Source organism: Tasmannia lanceolata, unplaced genomic scaffold, assembly GCF_043159265.1.
Source record: "Tasmannia lanceolata isolate RefF3 unplaced genomic scaffold, GAP_Taslan_0.1 ptg000018l, whole genome shotgun sequence".
NCBI classification, from domain to species: Eukaryota; Viridiplantae; Streptophyta; class Magnoliopsida; order Canellales; family Winteraceae; genus Tasmannia; species Tasmannia lanceolata.
In genome coordinates, this window is record NW_027518695.1 from 10,786,589 (window position 1) to 10,810,378 (window position 23,790).

At 37.2% G+C, this 23,790-nt stretch overlaps 2 protein-coding genes across 2 annotated transcripts; both read left to right on the top strand.

Annotated features, from left to right (window-relative positions):
- Positions 1-1,427: 1,427 nt before the first annotated feature.
- Positions 1,428-16,774, top strand: LOC143849292 (2,3-bisphosphoglycerate-independent phosphoglycerate mutase). The gene is made up of 10 exons (XM_077358281.1): positions 1,428-1,586; positions 2,379-2,550; positions 4,213-4,340; positions 6,604-6,754; positions 6,980-7,183; positions 9,406-9,830; positions 13,767-13,959; positions 15,012-15,107; positions 15,468-15,620; positions 16,298-16,774. The coding sequence occupies exons 2-10, from the start codon at positions 2,389-2,391 to the stop codon at positions 16,460-16,462; spliced, it is 1,677 nt and encodes a 558-aa protein (XP_077214396.1). The 5' UTR covers positions 1,428-1,586; positions 2,379-2,388; the 3' UTR covers positions 16,463-16,774.
- A 1,295-nt stretch (positions 16,775-18,069) lies between these two features.
- On the top strand, positions 18,070-23,399 carry LOC143851618 (cyclin-dependent kinase B1-1). The gene is made up of 8 exons (XM_077361102.1): positions 18,070-18,437; positions 18,526-18,670; positions 19,454-19,515; positions 19,674-19,785; positions 19,913-20,006; positions 20,491-20,560; positions 21,125-21,263; positions 23,007-23,399. Exons 1-8 carry the CDS (start codon positions 18,241-18,243, stop codon positions 23,097-23,099), a joined length of 912 nt encoding a protein of 303 aa, XP_077217217.1. The 5' UTR covers positions 18,070-18,240; the 3' UTR covers positions 23,100-23,399.
- The last annotated feature ends 391 nt before the right edge of the window (positions 23,400-23,790 follow it).

Below are 23,790 nucleotides of genomic sequence, written 5' to 3' on the forward strand. Positions count from 1 at the left end.
CATTGACTGGAATATCCCGTGAATTATTCCTAACCCACCTAATCCTTCGTCACATGACGAAAGGCAACATCAATCGCGTGCATCCCTTATCAAATCAAGTGAAACCCATGCAATGCACCGAAATAAGGAATGATATTTACAAACCACGCCTGTTGGAATATAACAGTGGGTGCAAATATATATATATATATAAAAATAAAGGGGAAATGATATCACCACTACTTTTTTTTGATTAACTTCGATGAACCGACTCATCACTTTATTAAAAAGTACGGTATGGCCTGCACCATAAGATGATCCAAACCGTCCATTAGATGGGCCACAGCCTAAGTAGGTTGTGCCCAAAAATCATTTTCATAGGTTGATCTTAACCCTCCAATCTAGATCAATCTATTTAGGTTGTAGCCCATCTAATGGACGGTTTGGATCATCCTATGTTGCGGGCCATACCGTACTTTTTAATAAAGTGAGGAGTGCGCTCATCAAAAACAGTAGTGGTGATGTCATTTCCCAAAAAAAATCTTGAAAAGGGTCAAATTGCCGGTCATATCACTCCGGTCTTTATTTTCCATTTTAAAAATGTTCTCGTCACGGGGAATGGTATTCCCCCCTTGACGATGGATAAAATCCCCACCTTAACGTTTTCCGTGAAAATGGATAAATTCACCCCCTTTCTACGTTTGGTTGCCGGAATTTCTTTTTATTCTTGGGACTTTTGTGGAATTTCCGCAGGAAACCCATGTTTGGTTGGTGGGCTCAAAATAATCCCAGGAACCAAAATAACCCCGCACGAAACCCCAGGAAGGAAAAAAACTCCCAGGAACCAGAAATAAGCGTGTAGAAGAATTTTTTTCTTCCCAACAACTCAAGCAACCAAACAAAGCAGGGCCGGGTTTCGGGCATTACTCGCCCGATTGTCGGTAAGTAATCGGAAGAGGATTAGGGGTTTTAATAATGATGATATCTGCACTCATTATTAAAGCAAAGGAGTGTGCAGATATCATTCAACGAGGAAGTATTCAATAAACCGAGGATTGTCGTTATCAAAATAAAGTGTCGGCTGGGGCTGCTTATGTGGGTTCGTAGGTATCTACCCCATTGATTCTTATATCCAATTCGGCCTCGCGTGCTCTTGTCGATATTTTATAGTAAGAAGTGCTAAACAAAAGACCGCCCCTGAGAAAACAATCCTTAAGGTCGTCTCATTGGATCCACGTAATCAAAGTTAGCACTAAAAATATAAGGAAAGCAATAATTAAGGGTGAGTGATAAATCGACTCCCGTATATCTTAAATCGACTTGGGAGTCGATTTATCACTTCCCTAATTAAGGACTTCGATAACGTGGATCCAATAGGGACGCCGTTGCCGCTAGTTTTTGCAAGGGCGCGCTTGAGTAAAGCACTCCTATATTATACTTACATAATACGTGGTTTGGCCGTGATACATCGGCGAGCTTCACGCTTTCTTTAATCTGTGCCCTAATTTCAACGGTTTTCGGTCTCCTTCTATAAAATTTTATATATTCTCTCTCTAAAGGGTTCTCTTCCTTCTGTAACTTCATAAAATCTTCAGAAATCTCACTAGGTAATTGATTTCCGATCATTATTATTATTTAAAAGTCTTATTTATCTGCAATCATTCGCTTTTATGGGCAGTCATAAATCCAGATTTGTTTGTAATTTCATTCTAGATCGATGCATGTTAAAGGGTTAGCTTCTTTTTATTTTGTTTTCTTTCTCTCTTTTTTTCTTCGATTTTTTTCTTTTATTTTGTATTTTGCTTTATTCATTGGATTTATAGAGATGGGTAGTTCTGGATTCTCACACTGAAATAGAAAAAAATCACCTTTTTTTATTCTTATACTCTCTGTAGTAGGATCACAGATCTCTTCATATTAGTAGATTGTCTTTTGGTTCTTTTTTTCTTTCTTTTTTTCAATTTTTCTTTTGTATTTTTGCTAGTAGCTTTTCTCCTAGTTGTGGTTTTCTTTTGATTTTCTTCAGATTTGCTAATACCTTTCATTTAGATTTCGGCGATTTGTATTCTTTTACTGTTTTATGCAGGATTTTAGATTTATTCATATTTTTATTTTGTAACTTGATTCATTTGTTTTTTTCCTGTGCAAATTTCTTCATGTTATTAATTTTCTTTGTTACTCGTGTTTTTCTTTAGATTTAGAGAGATTAGATTGTTTAGGATTAGATCCATTCGTCTTCTTGGAATTTCTTCATAATATTTATTTTCTTCCTCTAGTAATAAAAAAAATTATTTTATTCCTCTATATTATTATTCTTGTCACCTATAGTACTACTCTTATTACTACTTTTTCAGTTAACTAATTACTGTGTTTTCCCCTCATTTGTTGTGATACTCTAGTTTTTGAGAGATGGGTAGCTCTGGATTCTCATGGAAATTGGCAGATCACCCGAAGCTTCCAAAGGGTAAGACTGTAGCGGTTGTTGTTTTGGATGGATGGGGTGAGGCCAATCCCGATAAGTATAATTGCATCCATGTTGCCGAAACACCGACGATGGACTCGCTTAAACAGGTGAAGAGAAAAACTTTATAATAAATTTTTAGACTATTTGTTTACTTAATTTTCATTGTACTGCTCCAATGGTGAAAGCTATGAATTTCCTTAGCTTATGTGGTCACTATTTTGTTGATCCTTTGTCTCTTATAAAATTTGTGTTCATTCTGGTTCAATCATATCCTATTTGTGCTTGCTCTAGAATGCTGCATTTACCAACCCAACTTGTTTCTTTTCCAATAAATGCAATCGAACCCATTGTCTTGGCCTTGGCATTATGATACTGTGACAGTGTGACCTAATAACTAAAATACCGGTTTCTAAGTTTTGTTTGATGTCATTTCATCCTTACAATTTTTTTCATTATTTTTCTTAGTTGGCTGCAGATCATATTAAATAGTTCGTGGGGATAAAGGGATTTTGGAAGTTTTTTGTATTTGTTGCTGCTACTACTTTACATTTGTCCTAGTCTCATTGTCTTCTTGATTTTCCCCTGGGCTACGTAATCCGTACTACTTTACCTGATGAGTGTTGACTTCTGAGTTATATCTTATTCCCTGTATGTATAAATGTTGCATCTATATATATTTTTCTATAGATATGCATGCAGCACACACATACATGTGTGGTCCAGTTCCCATGGCAATGTGTGGGGATAACAGATAACCTCACTTATATATGTCTTGGATTGATAGTAAGCACCAATCATCGTTTCAAAACTCCCTCGCGTCATCGTGGTCTCCCCTGCATCGACTCCCTTTTACCTTGGTCGCTTTGTTGTCTGAGTACGCGTTTGTCCACGTTTTTCGCTACAAAGTCAATTAAAACCCCTTTGATTCTCCCGAGTTATGACCGCACTAACCGTGTACTCAGCCACGCCAGCTGAGTACCCAGACCGCCTCGTGCCTAAGTCTACTAGAATTTGATTTGGCTGCATTTGACCCATATTCGCATTTTGAAACACCGGCACTAATTACATTGGATGGATGAATGACAATCATATAAGCTCTTGTTGATCATCTTGTATTTTCATGACATGGCTCTAGGCAGGTCTTTTTGCAGTCATGATTCAATTGCAGGCTAAATTTAGATTATGGCTCTGATAATATTTAACAGTTTAGGATCAAAAGGATGTTTTGGTGAAACATTAGTGCTCTATCTCGATTATTTGTTTTTTTATTTATATAGAAGTTCTTCTGCTCCTTTCTTTCCGATCTCTTCAATTTTATCCACTGAGATACCTGTTATATTCCATGTTGCATACATGCAAATTGGATATTTAATATTAGGCTAGTTTTACAACTACTTTGACACAAGGGGTTTAGTTTCTTCAAGTCTCTTTGATGAGTCCCTCTATTGTTATCTTTTCATTATTCACTAAATACTTGCATAGTGCTTTTTTTTAGTGACCATTGTCCAAAAGCTTGATGATCAGCTCAGAAAAGAGTTTGCTACTTGTTTTGGCGTGGCTCAGCATACACGGTCAAAGTCCGAACCATGGCATTTCTAGGAAAACCCTGAGTGGAAAATTGGCTTGCTGTTCTTTTCTTTCATTCTTTAAAAAAAAAACAGCTACTTTGCTTTTCCTTGAGTTGAACACCAGTAGTGACTGCTACTTGCACTAATGGGGAGTTCTTGGTGAAAAATGTCATTGAAATTGACCATTTTTCTGTTGTGAAGGGTGCACCTGAGAAATGGAGGTTGGTAAGGGCTCATGGTATGGCAGTAGGGCTTCCAACTGAGGATGACATGGGTAACAGCGAAGTTGGCCACAATGCACTGGGCGCTGGACGGATTTTTGCTCAAGGGTAAGCTGTTATACCTGATTATCAAATTCATTTCTATTTCATTAAGCTGTTGTTGGCATTATTTTGTTAGCTAATCTTCTTGCAGACTTGCACCAATAACCCTTCAAATAACTTCGTTCTTTCCAATCTACACTATCAGAACCACCTTTAATTAGGTTCTTGGTTATTTTCATATTCAAACCTTGATTCTGATTTGGGAAACCCTATACTGATTTTTCTATGGGCCATACAATTTGTATTTGGAGAACTGAGTTAGATCACCCGAGTTTCACGTAAATCAACAAGTTTCGAAACATTGGTTGTTAAGAGGCCGTTTGAATAATTCACTTGAAAACTTGGCAAGTGCACATCTCTTTTAGTGCAATGCCTTGGGATGCTTGGATGTTTTCGGAATTCGTATTGATAATCAGTATGTGATGGGCAGAGGTCCGTTCGGAGGCAAAAGGTAAATACTTCTATAAATAAGGTGTGTGAAATGAAAAGAAAACGATTTTCACTAATATGTGGAAGACGAATGGTTTATTGATTTTGTACATCAAGCACTTCATTGGCAGGAGGAGAGTCTTTCGTTCTTTCAGTTGGAGAAGGCTTTAGAGATTGAAAACTATTTGCTCCTAGCATAGTCTGCGTAGCTGGTACATTGTCCTCTCTTCCCCCTCTCCCAGTTGTGTCAACCTTAATGTCGACAGAAGCTCTAAATATAACCAAGGCCCGCAGGCATTGGGATAGTTTTTAGAAATCATTTAGGGTAAATAATAAAGGTATCCTCCTATCTTATCAGTGTAAAGAATCCAATAAGTGGATGGAGTAAGGGGCCATTTGTTTCGGCATTTGATGTATGGGAAAAGTCTTCCCCTTTCTGTTTTGTTTCGGCATTTGATCTATGGGAAGGTTGGAAGGAAATATGTTTTAATGCAGAGCAACGTCCCTCTATTGTGCAAGCTTGGCAGGCCCCTCCACCTGAGATGCTGAAATTAAATTTCGATGGCTCAAGTATAGGAAATCCTGGTCCGTGAGGCACAGGAGGTGTTCTTAGAGATCAAAAGGGAGAAGTAATTTGGGCTTTCTCAGGGCCAATAGGCTAGTGAATCCGAGGTTAGAGCCATCTATCAAGGTATCCTGTGCTTGGACAAGGAGTGTCTTGATCACGTGATCGTAGAAGGAGACTTTCTCAATTCAATCAATTGGATAAGAGGTTCTTTGGTTCCTCCTTGGAGGTTCACTCAGTTTTTTGATGAGATCATGGATAGTATTGAGGGTTCCTCTATCACCTTCAATCATGTGTTGAGATCGGCTAATAGTTTGGCAAGGGAAGGAGTAGATAGGTAATCCTTGGCGTGGTTTGATAGAAATAAAGCAAGGAAATAATGAAAAAACTCAGATTTTTTATTCCTCACGTCCAGGATTACGTCCTGGATTTTTTGCCACCTTGACTTGGTTCTCTCGTTGTATTTTTCTTTTCCTTTGTTTATCTTTCTGGTTCCATTTATGTTCCGGGTTGATGCCCTCCGTCGCCCCCGTTCTCTATTTTAATAAAATTCTTGCTACTTTTCCAAAAAAAAAAAACGAAGGTAAGGGGGCCATTTGTGGATGAATGTCTCCTGAAAAACAATTACTTGGGCGAAGCGATCATGCTCGATACTATGGAAATTTAGGTAACCTTTTGATATCATTGATCTTGATAGAGAGCACCCTTTTTCTGGACATATTCCGAGAAGAATTAGTGAGGTAGAAGATAAATGGCAAGTGAAGGCATAGATCAAGCCTTTCTATATATGGCCATATTCCCTTCCCCTAGTATTAGCTAATCTAGCTGTTTGATATCCTTTTAGCTTTTGTTTTAAGACACCTCGACCTGGATTTGTCTTCATTTTAAATAATAAACTAATATCTTTTGGAGAAAAAGGTGATCACATGTTTTTTTTTGTTATATCTTGGACTTAATTTGATTCATTTTAATGTCCAAAAACATGTTGATCACCTCACAGTTTTGTATGTTGTTTAAATTTGGTTGGATCTGACTCTCGTGTCCAAATTCCTTTCTGGATAGTACCAGAAAGTTTATCATTGACTTGCACGAGGTAAATTGAGGATTGAGTCTCATTGTTTTGAACATTGATTCACGTCATAGCATATCCTTTGAGCTATAATGTCTGTCACTGGCATTTTATATTTCATGTTCATCATGGTGTCTTGACTGATATAGTATAATGAATTCCAATGTTCCATGGGTTTTATTTGTTTTTGAATTCACTCAATGCAGAGCTAAACTAGTGGACCTTGCACTTGCCTCTGGAAAAATCTATGAAGGAGAAGGTTTTAAGTACATCAAGGAATCTTTTGATCATGGCACGTTGCATCTCATTGGGTTATTGAGTGACGGGGGTGTTCACTCCCGGCTTGATCAGTTGCAGGTATTTTGCATTAATTTGGAAATTATTATTTTTTTAATGGAAATTAAAGGAGCACGAGGCTCCTGCCATTGTGCATTATTTTTAATGGAAATTAATTTGGAAATCTGGGGAGGGCTAGATGTACATTATTTTTAATGGAAATTAATTTGGAAATTATTGTGTTTTCTTCTTTTGTTTGATTGTAGTCACTATGATTATGGACACGATTTTTCATGTTTAATGCAGTTGCTATTAAAAGGAGCTACTGAGAACGGTGCCAAAAGAATCCGTCTACATATGCTCACTGATGGGCGTGATGTTTTGGATGGTTCAAGCATAGGCTTTGTAGAAATTCTTGAGAATGACCTCTCAGAATTACGGAAAAAAGGCATTGATGCACAGATTGCATCCGGTGGTGGCCGAATGTATGTTACCATGGATCGTTACGAGGTAGTGTAGAGTTTCATGATTTTGGAGTTTAATTGTTTTTTTTCACAGATATTTTGGAGTTTGATTGTGTAATTCCTGTTTTTATGAAATTGCCTTTTGTGGGATCATTTGGAGGTTATGGAGCCATCAGCGATGTCATTAAAAAGCTCATACGCAATTCAACGTGGCGTATGCAATGAAAACTTAATGATTTTCTAACAAGTGCTGCCATGGAAACTGAGAGTGTAACCTAGAGTGGAACCAAACATATCACCTCATGCCACATGGCATGGGAGGGGTAGTTTTGCCATTTTCATGGAGATAAAAGCCAAAAATCAAGGGAAAGATTGCTAATGTGTTCAGAGGCTATTTGTTAGGTTCCACTCTTGGTCCTCAACTTGGTTCCAATATGATTATTCTTTTCTAAAACATTGAAGTTTGGGCATGGTGCTTGTAGCGCCGCTGAACGAAGCCCACTCTGATATATATATATATATATATATAGGGAAATGTTTTCTGAGCGATACCTCAGATAACTTATCTGAGCAAGAGCTCAAAAAATATGTGGGCCCACATTGTTTGGATGATCCAAAGCATTCATTTGATATGCCCTTACATAGATAGGGTGTGCCCAAAAAATCAGCTCCATAGGATCATCCTAACCCTTCGATTTTTGGAGGTTAAAAATGGACAAATTTGTGGAGGTGTATACCCTTCCGCTTTAACCTCCACAAATCGAAGGGTTAGGATAATCATGTGGACCAGATTTTTTGTGCACACTCTATCTATCTTTGGACTATCCAAATGAATGCTTTGGATCATCCAAACAATGTGGGCCCATATGTTTTTTTGAGCTCTTGCTCAGATAACTTATCTGAGGTATCGTGCAGAAAACATTTTCCCTATATATATATAAATATATATATATATATATATATATAGAGAGAGAGAGAGAGAGAGAGAGAGAGAATTTTGCAGAAAATGAAGAAAATTATGGGTTTTCTCTTCTGCTATATATATAATACACACACACACACACACACTAGTAAAAACACCCGTGCAATGCACGGGGCGAGAAAAATATAAATGGTTAATCACTTTCCCATTTGATGCGGTGGAGTATTTCACAGTCATGCTTTGACAGTTGGGTCTCAAGCACCATCTATAGCCAAACCCAAGCATTCGAGTGGGACCCGGAATATTTTGAAAGGTGGCCGAAATCCGTAGTATTATGTACTAAATGAACACGTTCTGTATTAAAAAATAATCGGGTTCGTCAATATTTTGAAAGGTGTCCATAATATGTAGTATTATGTAATATGATCACAAAAATCCGTAGTATTATGTAACATATGTACCCAATCCGCAATTTTGCAAAGAAAAAATGTCACTATGTTGACTTTGTCCACTGTTTTTATTAAAAAAACATAAAGGAGGGGGGTAGGATTGAAATTATGTGGCTTTAATGGGTGCCTTTGTAAGCATAAAAAAGGGGGTAGGATTGAAAATATGTGGGTTGAATGGGTGCCTTTGTTAAAAAAAAGTGATGTGTAATTCTATTAGAATTTTGGGAGAAATTCAAATAATTCTCTCCGTTTCTCTTCTGCTATATATACACCTCCACAGTTCGAAGGGTTGGGTGATCCTATGGAGCTGATTTTTTGGGCACCCTCTATCTATGTCGGAGCCTATCAAATGACCGGTTCGGATCACCCCAAAAATGTGGGCCCACCATGTTTTTAGCGGTCACCTCATATAAGCTTATATGAGGGGCCGCTCACAATCACGTTCCCCTATATATATATATATATATATATATATATACCTTTGGGTTACTTCTATTCTCACGGATGTTTATAGGGTTATTTATTGATCAATTTTCTAAAAATTGGATTCGACTTGGAATTGGTCTTTTGATTTCTGACTTTTGCTCGACTGAGTCAATGAAAAACTCCCCATTTTTATTGAAAATCGGCCGTCAATCTTTGACTTGGCCAGAGTTTCTATAAAATTGGAGGTTGGACTTGGTGCTGAAATCCCGACCTGGGTAGATTGGATGTGTTTCGAGCTGGTTAGCAATATTTCAAACATTATTCTTGATATTCAACTACAGTGGATGGCTGAGTTCAATTTTCAACCAACATTTAGGGATTCTCATGCATACCTTCAAAGAAAATCAGAAATAATTTCTAGTCTGTAAATTAAGTGTCCAGATTTAACTTTTTTTTCTTCTAATTTTTCAGAATGACTGGAGTGTTGTTAAACGTGGATGGGATGCCCAAGTCCTTGGTGAAGCTCCATACAAGTTCCGAAGTGCCCTTGAAGCCGTCAAAACGCTCAGGGCGGAACCCAAGGCCAACGACCAGTACTTGCCCCCATTTGTTATAGTTGATGAGAGTGGCAAGGCCGTTGGGCCGATAGTAGATGGTGATGCTGTTGTGACATGCAACTTCCGAGCAGACCGTATGGTTATGATTGCTAAAGCGCTGGAGTATGAAGATTTTGACAAATTCGACCGTGTCCGGTTTCCCAAGATTAGGTATGCAGGAATGTTGGAGTATGATGGCGAGTTGAAGCTTCCAAGCCATTATCTTGTTTCTCCTCCAGAAATAGAGAGAACATCGGGCGAATATTTAGTGCATAATGGCGTCTCTACTTTTGCTTGCAGGTAAGGTGGTGGGAAATGACATTAATTTTAGATGTTTTAAAGCATTTTTGGTATTCTTTATTGGATGTCTTATCATAACCACTTTAACCGCTAGACTGCTTCTTAGTTCCTTGAATTGTATTTTTATGTTTTCACCTTTATTCACTTCCTCAATTTTTTTCTTAAATCTGTGGACCCAATCATGTTTATTAACTTTCTCCTGCTTTCCATGAACTGCCCATAAAAGCTTCTCAAGTTTAAATACACGACCAAAGTCCCTTGTGTTTAATGTTGTTGTTATGAATTGTTCTTTCAAATAATGGCTGGCCATTGTTTGCATGAATAATCTGGTTTGGGAATTTGAAGTTGAAAAACTCAATTAAGCTAAGCAATTGCTACCTCATACATGGGCGACAAACTAAAACTACACATTTTACCTGTCCATATAATCTTTGGATTTTACAGATCCCTTTACTTACTCATCTGCTTTTGGATTTGTGTTCAAATTGCTAAGTTCTTAGAGCAAACTCAACTGGATCAGTGAAACCCAAATCTTGATTTTGTTTTTAGACTTGGCTGATTATGTTTTGTTTTTTGAATGGTACTTGGCTGATTATGTCAATTGAGTCATCCGAGCTCATATGTAAAAATTGATCAAGTCACACAAAGTTGATAATATTTTGAGTACTCCTTGGATATTTTCATGTACTAATTTTTTTGTAAAAGTTGGATTGGGTGGAATTTTCGAATAATTTGTTGGGCTTCTTGGTTATAAGAAAATCAAGTTACTCATTAACCTCAGTCCTGTTCAAGTTGACTTTGACGAGTTTTTTACAACATCTAGTTTTTGAATTATATTCTAGAGGAAATGGTGTCATGGGATTTCCAACTACAATTGTCAATCTACTTGTACTGTAAGCTTCTTTGGGAGATGCATGGCTCTGTCTAGCCATTATCATGTGGAGGTAAAGAATTAAATGTCGTATAGGATTGTGTCCAAGCGTTGAGCTAAAAATTGATTTTCAATGCTATGATATCATGGTTTTAAATTTTCACCGGAACCAACACGAAACGACCAAAATGTTTATGTTTCCCTCCCTACACCACCGTTGCGTCCTTGTCGCTGCGTTAGGAGACAATGGTGGTTCAGCGAAAGACCTAAATGCGGGCCCGGCTGGATAACGATGAAGATTTTCATACCAAATAATGTCTAAGGGTGAACTCCTAGTATATCTCTGCCATTGCTCTCTACTAAGGTAAGGCTGATTCGAAGCTCTCCGGCTCCGAAGGTGAGGATTTGACTTTCGATTGATTCAGTTATAAGTATATAAGGTTTCACCCTGAGCACTAAACTAAGGTTGACCCCTACCGCGATGTTTATTTGAATATGAGCCGCTAAATTTTGTCCCTTTTTCATGTATTTACCCCTATGAACCTGAGGTTTTTGATGCATACAAGTCTTTCTGTTGGAAGGCTTGAACACAACCAAAGGAATGCTTATAGCGTCTCCATTACCTGAGAAAACGATCTTTGAAGGTCAAAAGAATGATCTTTCCCTTGTGTTCGGCTATAGCCGAAACCCCCAAATCTAGAGCTTATGGTCTTAAAAGCGTTCCAACCCAGTTCCAACAATGCACTTCTCGGCACATCATCGGTAGGTGAAAGCGGAACTGGTTGATGCTGTACACTAAATACAACAAGCCCGATTCTCATCATTATGCGGAATGGGGGAAGCTAAAATCCAAAATATTTGAAGGAAGGGAAAAATGCTTCGAAGATGAATCTGTTCCCCGGAGCTGGAACAACTTGTTCTTCCTTACCCGATTCAACGCCAAAGAATTGCCTGTCGCTACCATATATTTATATGAATTGCATGTGAAATGTGGTGCAGATGTTATGTATAAATATTTATATGAATTACGATCCATAATCGTAATTTTAATAGTGGTATACTATATCAATATGTATTACATAAATATATTTATATGAATTGCATGTGAAATGTGGTGCATATGTTATGTATAATTATTCATATGAATTACCTTTGAAATTTGGTATGTACTAAATTATCAGACATGCGCGTAAGTCCACGTCACTAGGTGTTCGATATTTTTAAACCATTATTGATGATTGTCTTGCTTGTGTGATGCTTTCTAAGTGTGTATTTGTGCTTATTCTAGCATTTCTTTAAGTTCTATCTTTAAATTCTATCGTTTGCATATGTTCCCATTATTTTACAAGATTTCCACTGAAATTTCCAACCGAAATCGAAACATTTCTGTTTCTGCAACGATCAAAACCGAAACCAAAACCAAAATTTAAAACCTTGGATATCTCGAAGTCTGATGGCACATAGAATCATTGATTATTTGAAGCATATCATTCTAGTATACATACCATTCATGGTAATGAATATGGCGTAATGCACTTTTTAATAAAGTTTTGTTGTTTGATTTGGTCCAAGTCTGCTAATATGTAGGAAAACTTCGCGTTTAGGATATTTTAACAATTGGTTTGATGGTTGTCTCTTCTTGAAGAGATTTTGGGCAAATTGTTGTGTTTAGATATGAGCATTACCATGTTTTAATTGCACAAACTCAGCTTGTCTTTTCTTATTTAGTTGGCTTCTAAGAGCTTTATGGGAATTGTAATAAGCTTTGACAGGTGTTTAAATAAGAAAAGACAAGATGAGGTAGTGTAATTATTAAAACATGGTATTTACCAATATAAGTAGTCTTTCTTCTTATATGTGAATTATGCTTGATTAGCGGAGTAAAAAAAAATTCATTTCAAAAATGTTTTTTAGATAATCTTAAATATCTATCATTATATTGTACTTTCTTTATGAAATTTATGAACAGAGTGGTTTTTTTCCTACATTTTATGTTTATTTGAAGTGTACGTATTTGTGATTGTATACATTTTCAGTTTAGAGGGCGAGCCTTGGCACAATGGTAAGGTTACTTCATTGTGACCTGGTGGTCACGTGTTCGAGTCACGGAAACAGCCTCTCTGCAAAGCAGGGGTAAGGCTGCGTACATCTAGCCCTCCCCAGACCCTGGAATGGCGGGGGCCTCGTGCACTGGACCGTCCTTTATACATTTTCAGTTTAGAATGGACCTTACTATTCTAGACATGCGCAACAACGCGTGTAATTATGCAATTTGATATTTCAAACCATTATGGATGGTTGTCTTGCTTGTGTGATGGTTTCTTTTCTTTATATATATATTTAAAGATAACTTTATTGATATCCCAAAGTAAGTACATTGAAATAATGTATTTTGGGTGGGCAACAAGGTGTCAGCCGCCCGGCCCGCCCCCATTACAAACAAAGTACTAACCATCCCCCATTACCACCAAAGTACTACCCATCCCTGTTTTTTACCCCCGAAACAACTTTATTGAATATCCCCTGAAACCAGGTTTCTAAATGTCTATTTGTGCATATTTTGGCATTTCCTGGAGTTTCGTCTTAATTTTTCATCTTTTGCATGCATTTCTATAAACTTTATTGATTTTATAGGATTTCTGCCGAAATCTACGCCCAAAGCCAACATGTTCCCATTTTCTATAGCCAACGACATGAATTTGACCGAATCTGAAAAGGGAAAGCAACACCGCCATTTCCTGAATTTCAAACCTGTGAAAGTAGTTCCAATATTTTATAGAGATAAAAAAAGATCCAGTTTTATATGTACATCAAATTTTGCCCTAATTTCTTCAAAATATTCCTACTAATATTGTATGCCTTTTGTGCCATTTACAAGGTGTTAAATGTTGATCTGTGTAATCTTCATGGTTTTGTGGGTTCTGACACTGGGATAATCTTTTTCATTTATTGCTAAACGTGTTAATGTTCATTGTATGATATGTTTTCTGTCATCTTTGAAATTTAGTGCATTTCTTTTTCCAGTCATCTTTTAAATCTAATGCATTGCTGTCTTCATTTGACAGCGAGACTGTCAAGTTTGGTCATGTCACATTCTTCTGGAATGGAAATCGTTCGGGATACTTTAATGCAGAGTTGGAGGAGTATGTTGAAATTCCGAGTGATAGTGGAATTACGTTCAATGTCAAACCGAAGATGAAGGCCGTGGAAATTGCCGAAAAGGCTAGGGATGCCATCCTCGGTGGTAAATTCCTCCAGGTATGTAAACTTCTTTGGAAGCATTACGTTAAATGTGTGCAAGTTGGACATGTGGGTCAGTGTAACATTGACACAAGGTGGCCTTAAAACCCAGCATTTGATGTGTAATTATATGAGAAATATTGAAGGATATGTTACTAAAAAACTTCTAGTTTACAAGGAATACCAAAAAGAATGTCCCAAGACAAGGAAAAGTCATCTAGATTAGCAGTTAGATTGAAAAAATATTGAGTGTTACTACTTGGGAAACAAAAGAAGAGAAAAAGAAAAGTAGGCAGTGACATCTGTGTCATGACGTTCTTTTCTTTTCGTTTTTTCTTTTTCTTTTTCTTTTCTTTCTTTCCTTTTTTTTTTTAAAAGGTGACCTTGCATGGAATGAATGATTACCGAAAATGTTGCTCTTATTATTATACTAGTTAGTTTCTCACTATTTTTTTGAAAATTATTGGTGGTCTTTTCTGATAAAGATGGGGAAAACAAATAACATTGGAAATTATGGTGTATTTAGAAGGTAATTCTTCGTTCACAAATTAGTTCCTGCCTTTTAATAGTTCCTGCCTAGATCTTTTATTAGGAATGATGCCATATCTTTCCGGTAGTTATGAGTCTAACCTTTATTGTATATTTTTAAATGGGAAGTGATATTCGGGCTTGGGCCTGTAGCTCAATGGTTGAGGGTTTGTGTCTCAACCTTGAGATCGTAGGTTTGATCCTAGCTTACCTACCCAAAAAAAGTTGATAATCACCCCTGGCTAATCTATATTGTATGTTTTATATGGGAAGTGATACCCGCCCCATTTCTTCCCCGTGTCACCACCCTCTAATGTATTTATGACTACTGTTTTTACACTATAATGGGTGGCCGGGGGAAGAAAAGGGGGCGAACATATCATTTCCTTTTTTGTCTTTGTTTTGGCACTGGGAAACTGAAAACCTTTCACTAAATTGCTGTTTTTGCCATTGTTTTTACCGTTGCAACCATGATCTTTCTTTGGCATCCGTGGAATGGATAATGGCAAATGAATGTCTCATACAATTTTCATGTTTTGCAGGTACGTGTCAACCTGCCTAATAGTGACATGGTTGGGCACACAGGCGATATAGAGGCCACAGTTGTGGCTTGCAAGGCTGCAGATCAAGCTGTGAAGGTAATATTTAGGTTTAAAAGCACATTTCAAGGACACTTTTTTTGGAGGGTTCTGTAATTTGTCTTAATGTATACCAACAAACGAAAGTGTGAAAATGACATGGAAATTGATCCAGTCTGAGTTTGAATCAACCTACCGAGTGAGAGCACTAGATAAGTATGCAAACAAAATGAAAAATAAAAGAAGGGAAATAAAAGGATAGAAAGGGTTTCAAGTTGGATAGAAAAGGTTGGACTTTGCATATTTCAAAATACTCCAAAAACCAAACTTAGTGCAGCTAGGAATTATTTTAGTTTTTGGACTTTGCGTACCTAAAGGGAAATTGTAGGTGACTCTCACTTTGGTTTGTTTCTATTGCAGATAATTCTTGATGCAATAGAGCAAGTGGGTGGGATCTATGTCGTTACTGCAGATCACGGAAATGCTGAGGACATGGTGAAGAGGAATAAGACTGGGCAGCCTCTACTCAAAGATGGCAATATCCAAATCCTCACATCTCATACTCTTCAACCAGTAAGTGAACAAAACTCTCTTTCATTTTACCTGGCAGGGAACTGGAGCCTCACTTTCCATGAATGATAGCTGTCTGGTTGCTTGACAACATATTGCAACAACTTTAAGGGGCCGTTTGGATATGCGGATTTTAGAATCTTGAATTTCCTAAAAAATCCTAAATGGGAGACCGTCTGTTGTTTTTTTATTTCTCGCCCCTCTTTCCGTCGAGCAAGAGAGTAGGAGATCGTCCCATGTTTCCAGGTTTTAGAAATCTCAGGATGGGGGTGAGATTTCTAAAACCTGGATTTCTTACTTTAAATCCAGGACAACGGATTGTAAAATACAGAATTTTACACCGCTCTCAAACTAAAACCTTGATTCTAAAATCCACATATCCAAACAGCCCCCAAAGGAGGGGTTCTCCGCATTCACTGACTAAAGTATAAAAGGGGAATAATACTATGAAAAGACTGATCCTGGTTCTCACCCACATAGTTATAGGTGAATGATCCAGATCATTCTGACATTATGTAGATGGACCCAGCTCAAGCTTCTCTTAGTTTTAAGAATTTTCTTAATATAATTCTTCTACCAGAAGTCTCAAGTAAATGCAGTGGAATATATGTATTGAACTAGCCTTTGTAAATCAAAACTCTTACTAGCTTGATGATATTGTCTCTGTCTTCTTGTTTTAGGTTCCCCTTGCCATTGGAGGACCTGGGTTGGCTCCCGGCGTCAAATTCAGGAAGGATGTCCCCGATGGTGGGCTAGCCAATGTGGCTGCCACTGTGATGAATCTCCATGGTTTCGAGGCTCCATCCGACTACGAGCCAACTCTCATTGAGGTTGTTGACAACTGAATGGGAGAGCAGTGATTAATATCACCTAATAATCATATTATTATTATTATTATTATTGTCATGTGATTTTAGACTTGATTAGTGAAGGTGACACTTCGATGAATGTCCGGATGTCTGCGAGGTTAAAATAATAGTTTTGGGATCTGCTGTTGAATGTTCCAAAGTCATCGGAATTTTGGGGCTGGAAAGCTGACTAAAATATTGTACTAAGAGTCTTAAGAGTTGGATTCACAAATCGCTGTGATTTTCAGAGAGAAATTCTGTTGTTCTTTGTGGGATTTAGAATGCATTTTTTGTAGTTTTGCTCTTTAATATATGATAGTATGAGATGCTCCTCCAGTTTTGCCCCTTTTAGAGGGAGATGTAGATTTATAAATGAGAGTGCTTCCTTAAAACCATTAAATTTATGTTGATGAAAACAGTCAAATATTTATCAGAGAATTATTTGGGTGTTTTTTGTTTATGTCAACTAGATAAAATCTAGCAAATTTGAACTCATTAATCCTATGTTGTGGTGTCTAAGTAGGTGCTGTTACCAAGTGAAGTTGGCTATCTTTTTTAGGTAAGAAAGTTGATGTTGGGCAGGAACCAACGAGAGATATATCAGAAGAAAGCAAATTAATGCAGCAGAGGGCTTTCAGGATTTATTTTTTGGATAAGTTGGGAAAGGAAAATCATTTCTAAAATTTCTTGCTTTTACTCATGACCTTTCAATTTCTAATAGGGATTTGCTAGGGTACATTGCAAAAGGCATTTCATATCCCTATAAATTACATATAGTCATAACATTTCCCTGTAAGTTGTAGAAAGAACAAGTTTTCCTAAGAAAAATATTTGTCAGAATTCAGAAATGTTTTTCTTGCAATCCAAACAGGACAGCAAAAATCAACCGTCCAAATTGCCTTAGTATAACCCTAATGCCCTGTTTGGCTGCTTATATTTGGGAGATCATCGAAAGATAATCTTCCGAAGATCTTCCCAGAGCATGTTTGGTTGGTTTTGCACTTTGACCACTAAACAACTTCTAGACATCATTATTGCATTCTTGCCTACGTGGTGGCAATGTTTTCCCCCTCTATTCTTCTTCACAATTTGTGTGGGAGATTAGGAATAGATTCTTGTCTTACTCTCTTTTCCACCCTCTATTTTGATAACGACACCCTATATCTTCTGCTAATCTTCTCGCACAACCAAACAAAACTACCACTCATTCTACTATTCTTCTCCCCATCTTCCATGCTTGTCTAATTCCCTGAAATGAGGCTTCTATATATAAGATCATCCGATGAAGGTGTTTTCCAGGGCAATATGCCGTACCTAGTTGCCTTTGAGTTCGTTTTATGTGATCATATAAACAAGGTAGAAGTAAGGCCCAATAGGTGTGTTTTATGTAGAGCCTAAAAGTCACCATTAATTCAATCATGATAAATGATATTCGCCCCATTTTTTCCTCGGAACAGTCACCCTCCAGTGTAAAAGAGTAGCCACCATAAATACACTACAGGGTGGCTGTCCCAGGTAGAAAACAGGGGCGAATATATCATCACTTCCCTTAAATATATTAAAAATCCACGTGCCCCGACGTTTTCAAATTTCAAACAAACAAAAGAAAGCGGCATATGTTACCGTTCAGACACCCCCTCTCTCTCTTTAATAAAACGCTCCTCTTCCCACGATCAGATTTCAAAACCTGAAACAGAAAAAAGAAAGAAAAAAACGAATACAGAGAAAATTAGGGTTTTCGAAGAAAACAAAGAAGAAATCTAGGGTTAGAATAGATGGAGAAGTACGAGAAATTGGAGAAGGTTGGAGAAGGGACTTATGGAAAGGTTTACAAGGCTCAGGACAAAACTACGGGTCAACTCGTTGCCCTAAAGAAAACTCGGCTCGAGATGGATGAAGAAGGAATTCCTCCCACCGCTCTTCGAGAGATTTCTCTCTTGCAAATGCTCTCTCAGAGCATCTACATTGTCCGGTTCGTTCAATTCTTTCACTTCTTCTTGTTTCTCTTCAAAACCCTAATTTTAATTTCTCTTCTTTGTGTTTCTTTTCTTGAATTGTAGATTGCTCTGCGTTGAGCATGTGGAGAAGAATGGGAAGCCCCTTCTCTACTTAGTATTCGAGTATCTCGATACTGATCTGAAGAAATTCATCGATACGCATCGTAAGGGGCCAAATCCAAGGCCTCTTCCTCCTTCTATGATTCAGGTTTGAATTTCTAATGTTTTAGGGTTTCAGATCTCTAGTCATTTATGCTTTTTTTTTTACTTTTAAAGATGTTCTGGTCCATATATCTTCATTCTTGGGCTCTTTGGCTGGGAATTGTATTGGTGTGTAGATCTTTGGTGTCAAAACCCTAAATTTTGACATATTTAGATTTTAAACCAGTGTTTGCATTGTTAATCTGGTTCTGAATTTCAGTAGATTTGCCCTAGATCCTTTTAATAATTTCTTGACTCCGAGATTTCGGTCTGTGGATCATAATTTCTAGGTTATTTAGCGAGGATTTTGGGTTTTTGTTTAAATCTTTCTCACTGTAACCCAATTTTCACATGTTTTTTGGGATTTCAAATTGTTTCTTTAGGGCCCGTTTGGATACCAACAAGATTTAGATTTGGATTTAGTTTATATTTTTAACTCGATCAGATCCTTAAATTTCCAAATCAGCAATATTTGTGGCACCTTCCTTGACCATCGCTCCTCCTCGACATTGCTCCGGCAGCAGCGAGACATCCCTCCCTCCTTTCCTCTCTCTCTTTCTCTCTCTCTCTCTCTCTTAAAACATGACCATGAAGATGATTGATGTGTTTTGTATCCAAAACTCAAATCCAAATCAAAATACAAATGCATGAGGTATCCAAACTGGCCCTTAATGATTTCTGTTTTTGTAGCTTTTAACTTGCTGTTGTTTTCATGAGGTGGATCTTCTATTTTTTATAGACCTTTATATTATGTTTGGATGACTGGATTTTTCTATTTTGTTCTTTACAGAGCTTCTTGTATCAGTTGTGCAAAGGGGTTGCTCACTGTCATTGCCATGGCGTGCTTCACAGGTTTTTATTCTCAGGATTTTCTATTTTCTGTTTTCTTTTATTTTTTCAGTATTCATTTTTGTTGTCTTGAATCCATGCTTATGTTTAATTAACTGTTACATGGTACCTCCAAATAATAGTGTATCTCTGATCATGAGTTAGCAATCCATGGTTAACAGAGATTTGAAGCCTCAAAATCTTTTGGTGGACAAAGACAAAGGTATCTTGAAGATTGCAGATCTTGGGCTAGGAAGAGCCTTTACCATCCCTCTCAAGAGCTACACGCATGAGGTTTGTACATGTGTTGATAAAAGAAACACACATTGATCTAAAAATCAGTTTTGATTATAACCCATGTCAAGGATATTCACTGTCAGCTTGTATAGTTGATCTTTCTTTTATTCTTTTCCGGCTGCAGATTGTTACGCTTTGGTACAGAGCTCCTGAGGTATTGTTGGGTTCAACCCATTACTCTACTGGAGTGGACATGTGGTCTGTTGGATGCATTTTTGGTATGTTTTCTTATCTTTTTATTCAATATCCATTCCAGAAAACTGTTTTTCTCTCCTCCCACATTTTTTTTAAACTGTCTCCTCCCACATTTACCTTTTAAATCAATGAGTACTGGAGAAATTCTGTTCTAAATTTGCTAATTTACGCCGTACTTTGAAATGACCTTGTGAGGATAGCTACTTGAATCTGTTGCTATTTATTCTATGCATTAGCATGTCATAATATTGGGGTTAATTGCAAGATGTGGCAAGAAATGGTGTGGGTTTTTGGCAAGAGAAGAGTATAGACTTGGTTTTTTTTTACCCAAAGTATCAAACGAAAACTTGCATGCCAAGTAAAAGATTTCACGAAATGATGATCTCATGGCTGCATAATACATTCGTGATTCAATTTTCTTTAACTAAACAACATAAAATTGATATTGGATGTTATTCTCCGGGAGTTTCATCTCTTCACTCTTATCAATTACTCTTCTTTATGCAGCTGAGATGGTAAGAAGGCAGGCTCTGTTTCCTGGTGATTCGGAATTGCAGCAACTCCTTCACATTTTTAGGTACTGGCACAACAAATTTCTATAGCTGATAAATATAATCACTCTGCTATAGCTGACTTTGTTGTTTAAATTGGCAAAACATGATAAATATCAGTTTTAAGGTTAATTTAGTGTGTTATTTTCACCTGCTAATTATAGAATATTAAATCTATACTAGAAATCAGTGTTCAGTGTTCAGATGAGTTGATTATCGATAAAATTGTTGGGCCAACTTGGATTGATTAATTAGATACTGGAAAACCTTTGATTACTCAAGAAACTTGATTAACTGGTGACAGAGAGTTAGATTTGGTCAAAATTATGAATACACTCGCATGAGTAGTGTATTAATGTGGGTTGAATCGAAAACTATCCTTCTTCGAGCTCAAGTTAAGCTTCATGTGTCTAAAACTTGATAATAGAGAATGTCAATTACTCAACTTAGTCCCCCTCATAATTGATTTTTCAAAACTATAGTATCTACACAGATTTTTTATTTCCTGAACTCTGTCCTTAATTTTTATGCTTTGCTTTCTTATCTTCTTAGTAATTTTGTAATGGGGTTTTGTTAATCTGTTATGAAAGGTTGCTAGGAACTCCAACCGAGGAGCAGTGGCCAGGAGTTAGCAATTTGAGGGACTGGCATGAATATCCACAATGGAAGCCTCAGAACTTCGCACGAGTAGTTCCCTCCTTGGAATCTGAGGGTCTCGACCTCTTATCGGTAATTCCAATTTCATTGCCCCATTGCTTCTCTCTCTATAATATGTGAGTGTATGTACATGCGTGTGGAATACTAAATTGACTCTAGCAAGCTCGGGGTCAATTGGTGCATTCAGATTATTGCCTCCCTATGTATATAATGCATAAATCCTACACTCTTCTTTTTTGGCTTTGAAGATGTCTTCCTAGAAGAAACTAACACTGACATAGCCTAATCATACAAACCATTTCATTTGATTTCATAAAATAAAAAATTATTGGCCTTTTTCTTCAACTTCAAATTTGTTGAAGATAATACTAAAGTTTACATGACTTTCAATATGGGATTTTTTAGATCCAAGGAGATAAAACTGTAAAGGAAGGGATCTTTTTCTTCACTAAATACATCTTGCATCCGTTTTTTTGAACGCCTATACATCTTGCATCCGTATAACTCATAAAACGAAATAGTATGTCTAATTTGAATAGATATCTATTCATCGGAATTAATAGGTAGAGATTATAGGGCCTGGACCCGTGACATCTCATTTTTTTTATTTGTTCTTTCAATGCAGATGTCAAAGGACAAAATAAAGAACAATTTCTCTGTCCAAAAATAAATAAACCTGCATATAAAATCATTGGAATACAGATGTAGAACGCTCTTCTCTCACACATGTGAGGAGAGGGTGCATATAGTGCTAGATGTGATCTTGTATAGATAAGATAAGGTTGAGTTTTTACAAGCATTTATATGGTGTCCGACCGTGAAAATCACAAGGGCAGAGCCCCTTGATTTTTTATCTTGGTCAAACCCCCTTTTTTGACTTCCCACTTAGATAAAAAATCAAGGGCTGCCCTTGTGATTTTCACGGTCGGCCACCATATAAATTCTCAAGTTTTACAATGAAAAGATAGAAATTACATTTGAATTCAAATCATATTATTAAGGCGGTGAGTCCAATGACTTTAAAGGTTTTCTATGAAGACTGTTTTGAAGGGTTAACTTCAACACACCCCCTCAGGCACAATTGGGCTTTGTGAACGTTGAGCTTGCTTCAAAGAGAGCCAAACAGTCAAGACACCAGCCAATTGATCCTTTGTAGCATGGCCATCACTTGCACCGAGGACCATGGCCATCACTCGTCAGGGTTCTGATATCAGATGACATGACTCCTTGAATCATAGTTGTGTGAGATTCAAGGATAAAAGTAAGAAACGTAAATCTGTTCGAGATGGTCTCAATCTCCTAAAAGGTCCTCGAGCTTTTCCATTCCTAACCATAAGAGAGAGATTATAGCTTTATTATTAATCAATTGTTCCTTCTATTTAGGAGACAATCGGCATCAAAGTGATTCCAAACTCCTAAAGAATACATTTCCAAACTCCCAAATTTTCAAATGTGATCAATAGAGCCATGAAGATGCCCATGTCTACATTGGTTCATCCCGACTGACAGCCCTTATAACAAGGAAAGTTTGGAAAATGGGAGTTAGGGACAAATGATGTTTCATGTAAGAGTGCTGACTATTCAATAGATTCAACATTGTCTTTGAGGAGAGGCATCATCTTTGTAAGAGCTATCATCCCAGCAGACATCCAGTTTTGTATCACTGTTGCACAATTCGGAGAGGAAAATTAAAATTCCTCGCCAAGAGGCAAAAAATATGGAACTTATAATGGATATTTGACATGAATTATATCTGTATTTTTTTTATTTTTTTTTGCAATTAACATGTTTCTTTTCTTTGTGTGAATTGAGCAGAAAATGCTTCAATATGATCCTGCGGACAGAATCTCGGCAAAGGCTGCAATGGATCATCCTTACTTCGACAGCCTTGACAAGTCGCAGTACTGACACTTGTCACCAGCATATTGGGTTCTCCAAGGATGACTCTCTCTCTCTCTCTCAGCCTCACTTTCTCTCTCAGTGAACTTAGAAGAGTGGGGACAGAGTTCCTTATCTGCTTTGGTAATCTTTGTTGCCATTTTGTTGTTAAGACGTTGGGATCTTTTGCTCTTAAGAATTTCTGTTATTAACTATGTTATCAGTTCTAGGTTCTGATATTTGTAATTGCCTTGTATGGTCATTCTGGGAGGTTTTTCGGTTACTGCAATCAGGATTCTTTAAATACAAAAATCTGTACCTTGCAATGCATGTGGTTTGTCAATCTTTGTGAGCCTATTGCCCCATATTGTCATCCATTTTTGGATAATCTTTGTTTTTGGGTAGGTATTATTGGATAATACTGAAAAGGGTCGTGTATTTTAGTTCTCCCTCACTATTAATCAACTGTTTACCCACCAAAAGAACCAAATAGTGATCATATCTATTTGTAAGGATTATTCTCTGCCAATCTTTAACAACCCAGCTTCCCCATTGATACCCAGTTGCCATCAACTCGGTTTTGAAGATGTGAAGGCCAGAAAAGAGAACATGCCCCTTTACAAGAATCCAGTGGAAAAGGTTTAAACAACCCAATCTATCTATACTAATTAAAAGCAATTTGGGGTCCAATAATCAGTTTCAAAAACCAAAACCAACAAGG

What these genes read in the sequence shown, in the direction of transcription:
- LOC143851618 (XM_077361102.1), top strand. Translation starts at nt 18,241, where the DNA reads ATGGAGAAGTACGAGAAATTGGAGAAGGTTGGAGAAGGGACTTATGGA. An exon ending in CAGAGCATCTACATTGTCCG is followed by an intron (nt 18,438 to 18,525) that starts GTTCGTTCAATT and finishes CTTGAATTGTAG; the next exon opens with ATTGCTCTGCGTTGAGCATG. An exon ending in AGGGTCTCGACCTCTTATCG is followed by an intron (nt 21,264 to 23,006) that starts GTAATTCCAATT and finishes TGAATTGAGCAG; the next exon opens with AAAATGCTTCAATATGATCC.
- LOC143849292 (XM_077358281.1), top strand. Translation starts at nt 2,389, where the DNA reads ATGGGTAGCTCTGGATTCTCATGGAAATTGGCAGATCACCCGAAGCTT. An exon ending in CGATGGACTCGCTTAAACAG is followed by an intron (nt 2,551 to 4,212) that starts GTGAAGAGAAAA and finishes TCTGTTGTGAAG; the next exon opens with GGTGCACCTGAGAAATGGAG. An exon ending in GTCTCTACTTTTGCTTGCAG is followed by an intron (nt 9,831 to 13,766) that starts GTAAGGTGGTGG and finishes TTCATTTGACAG; the next exon opens with CGAGACTGTCAAGTTTGGTC.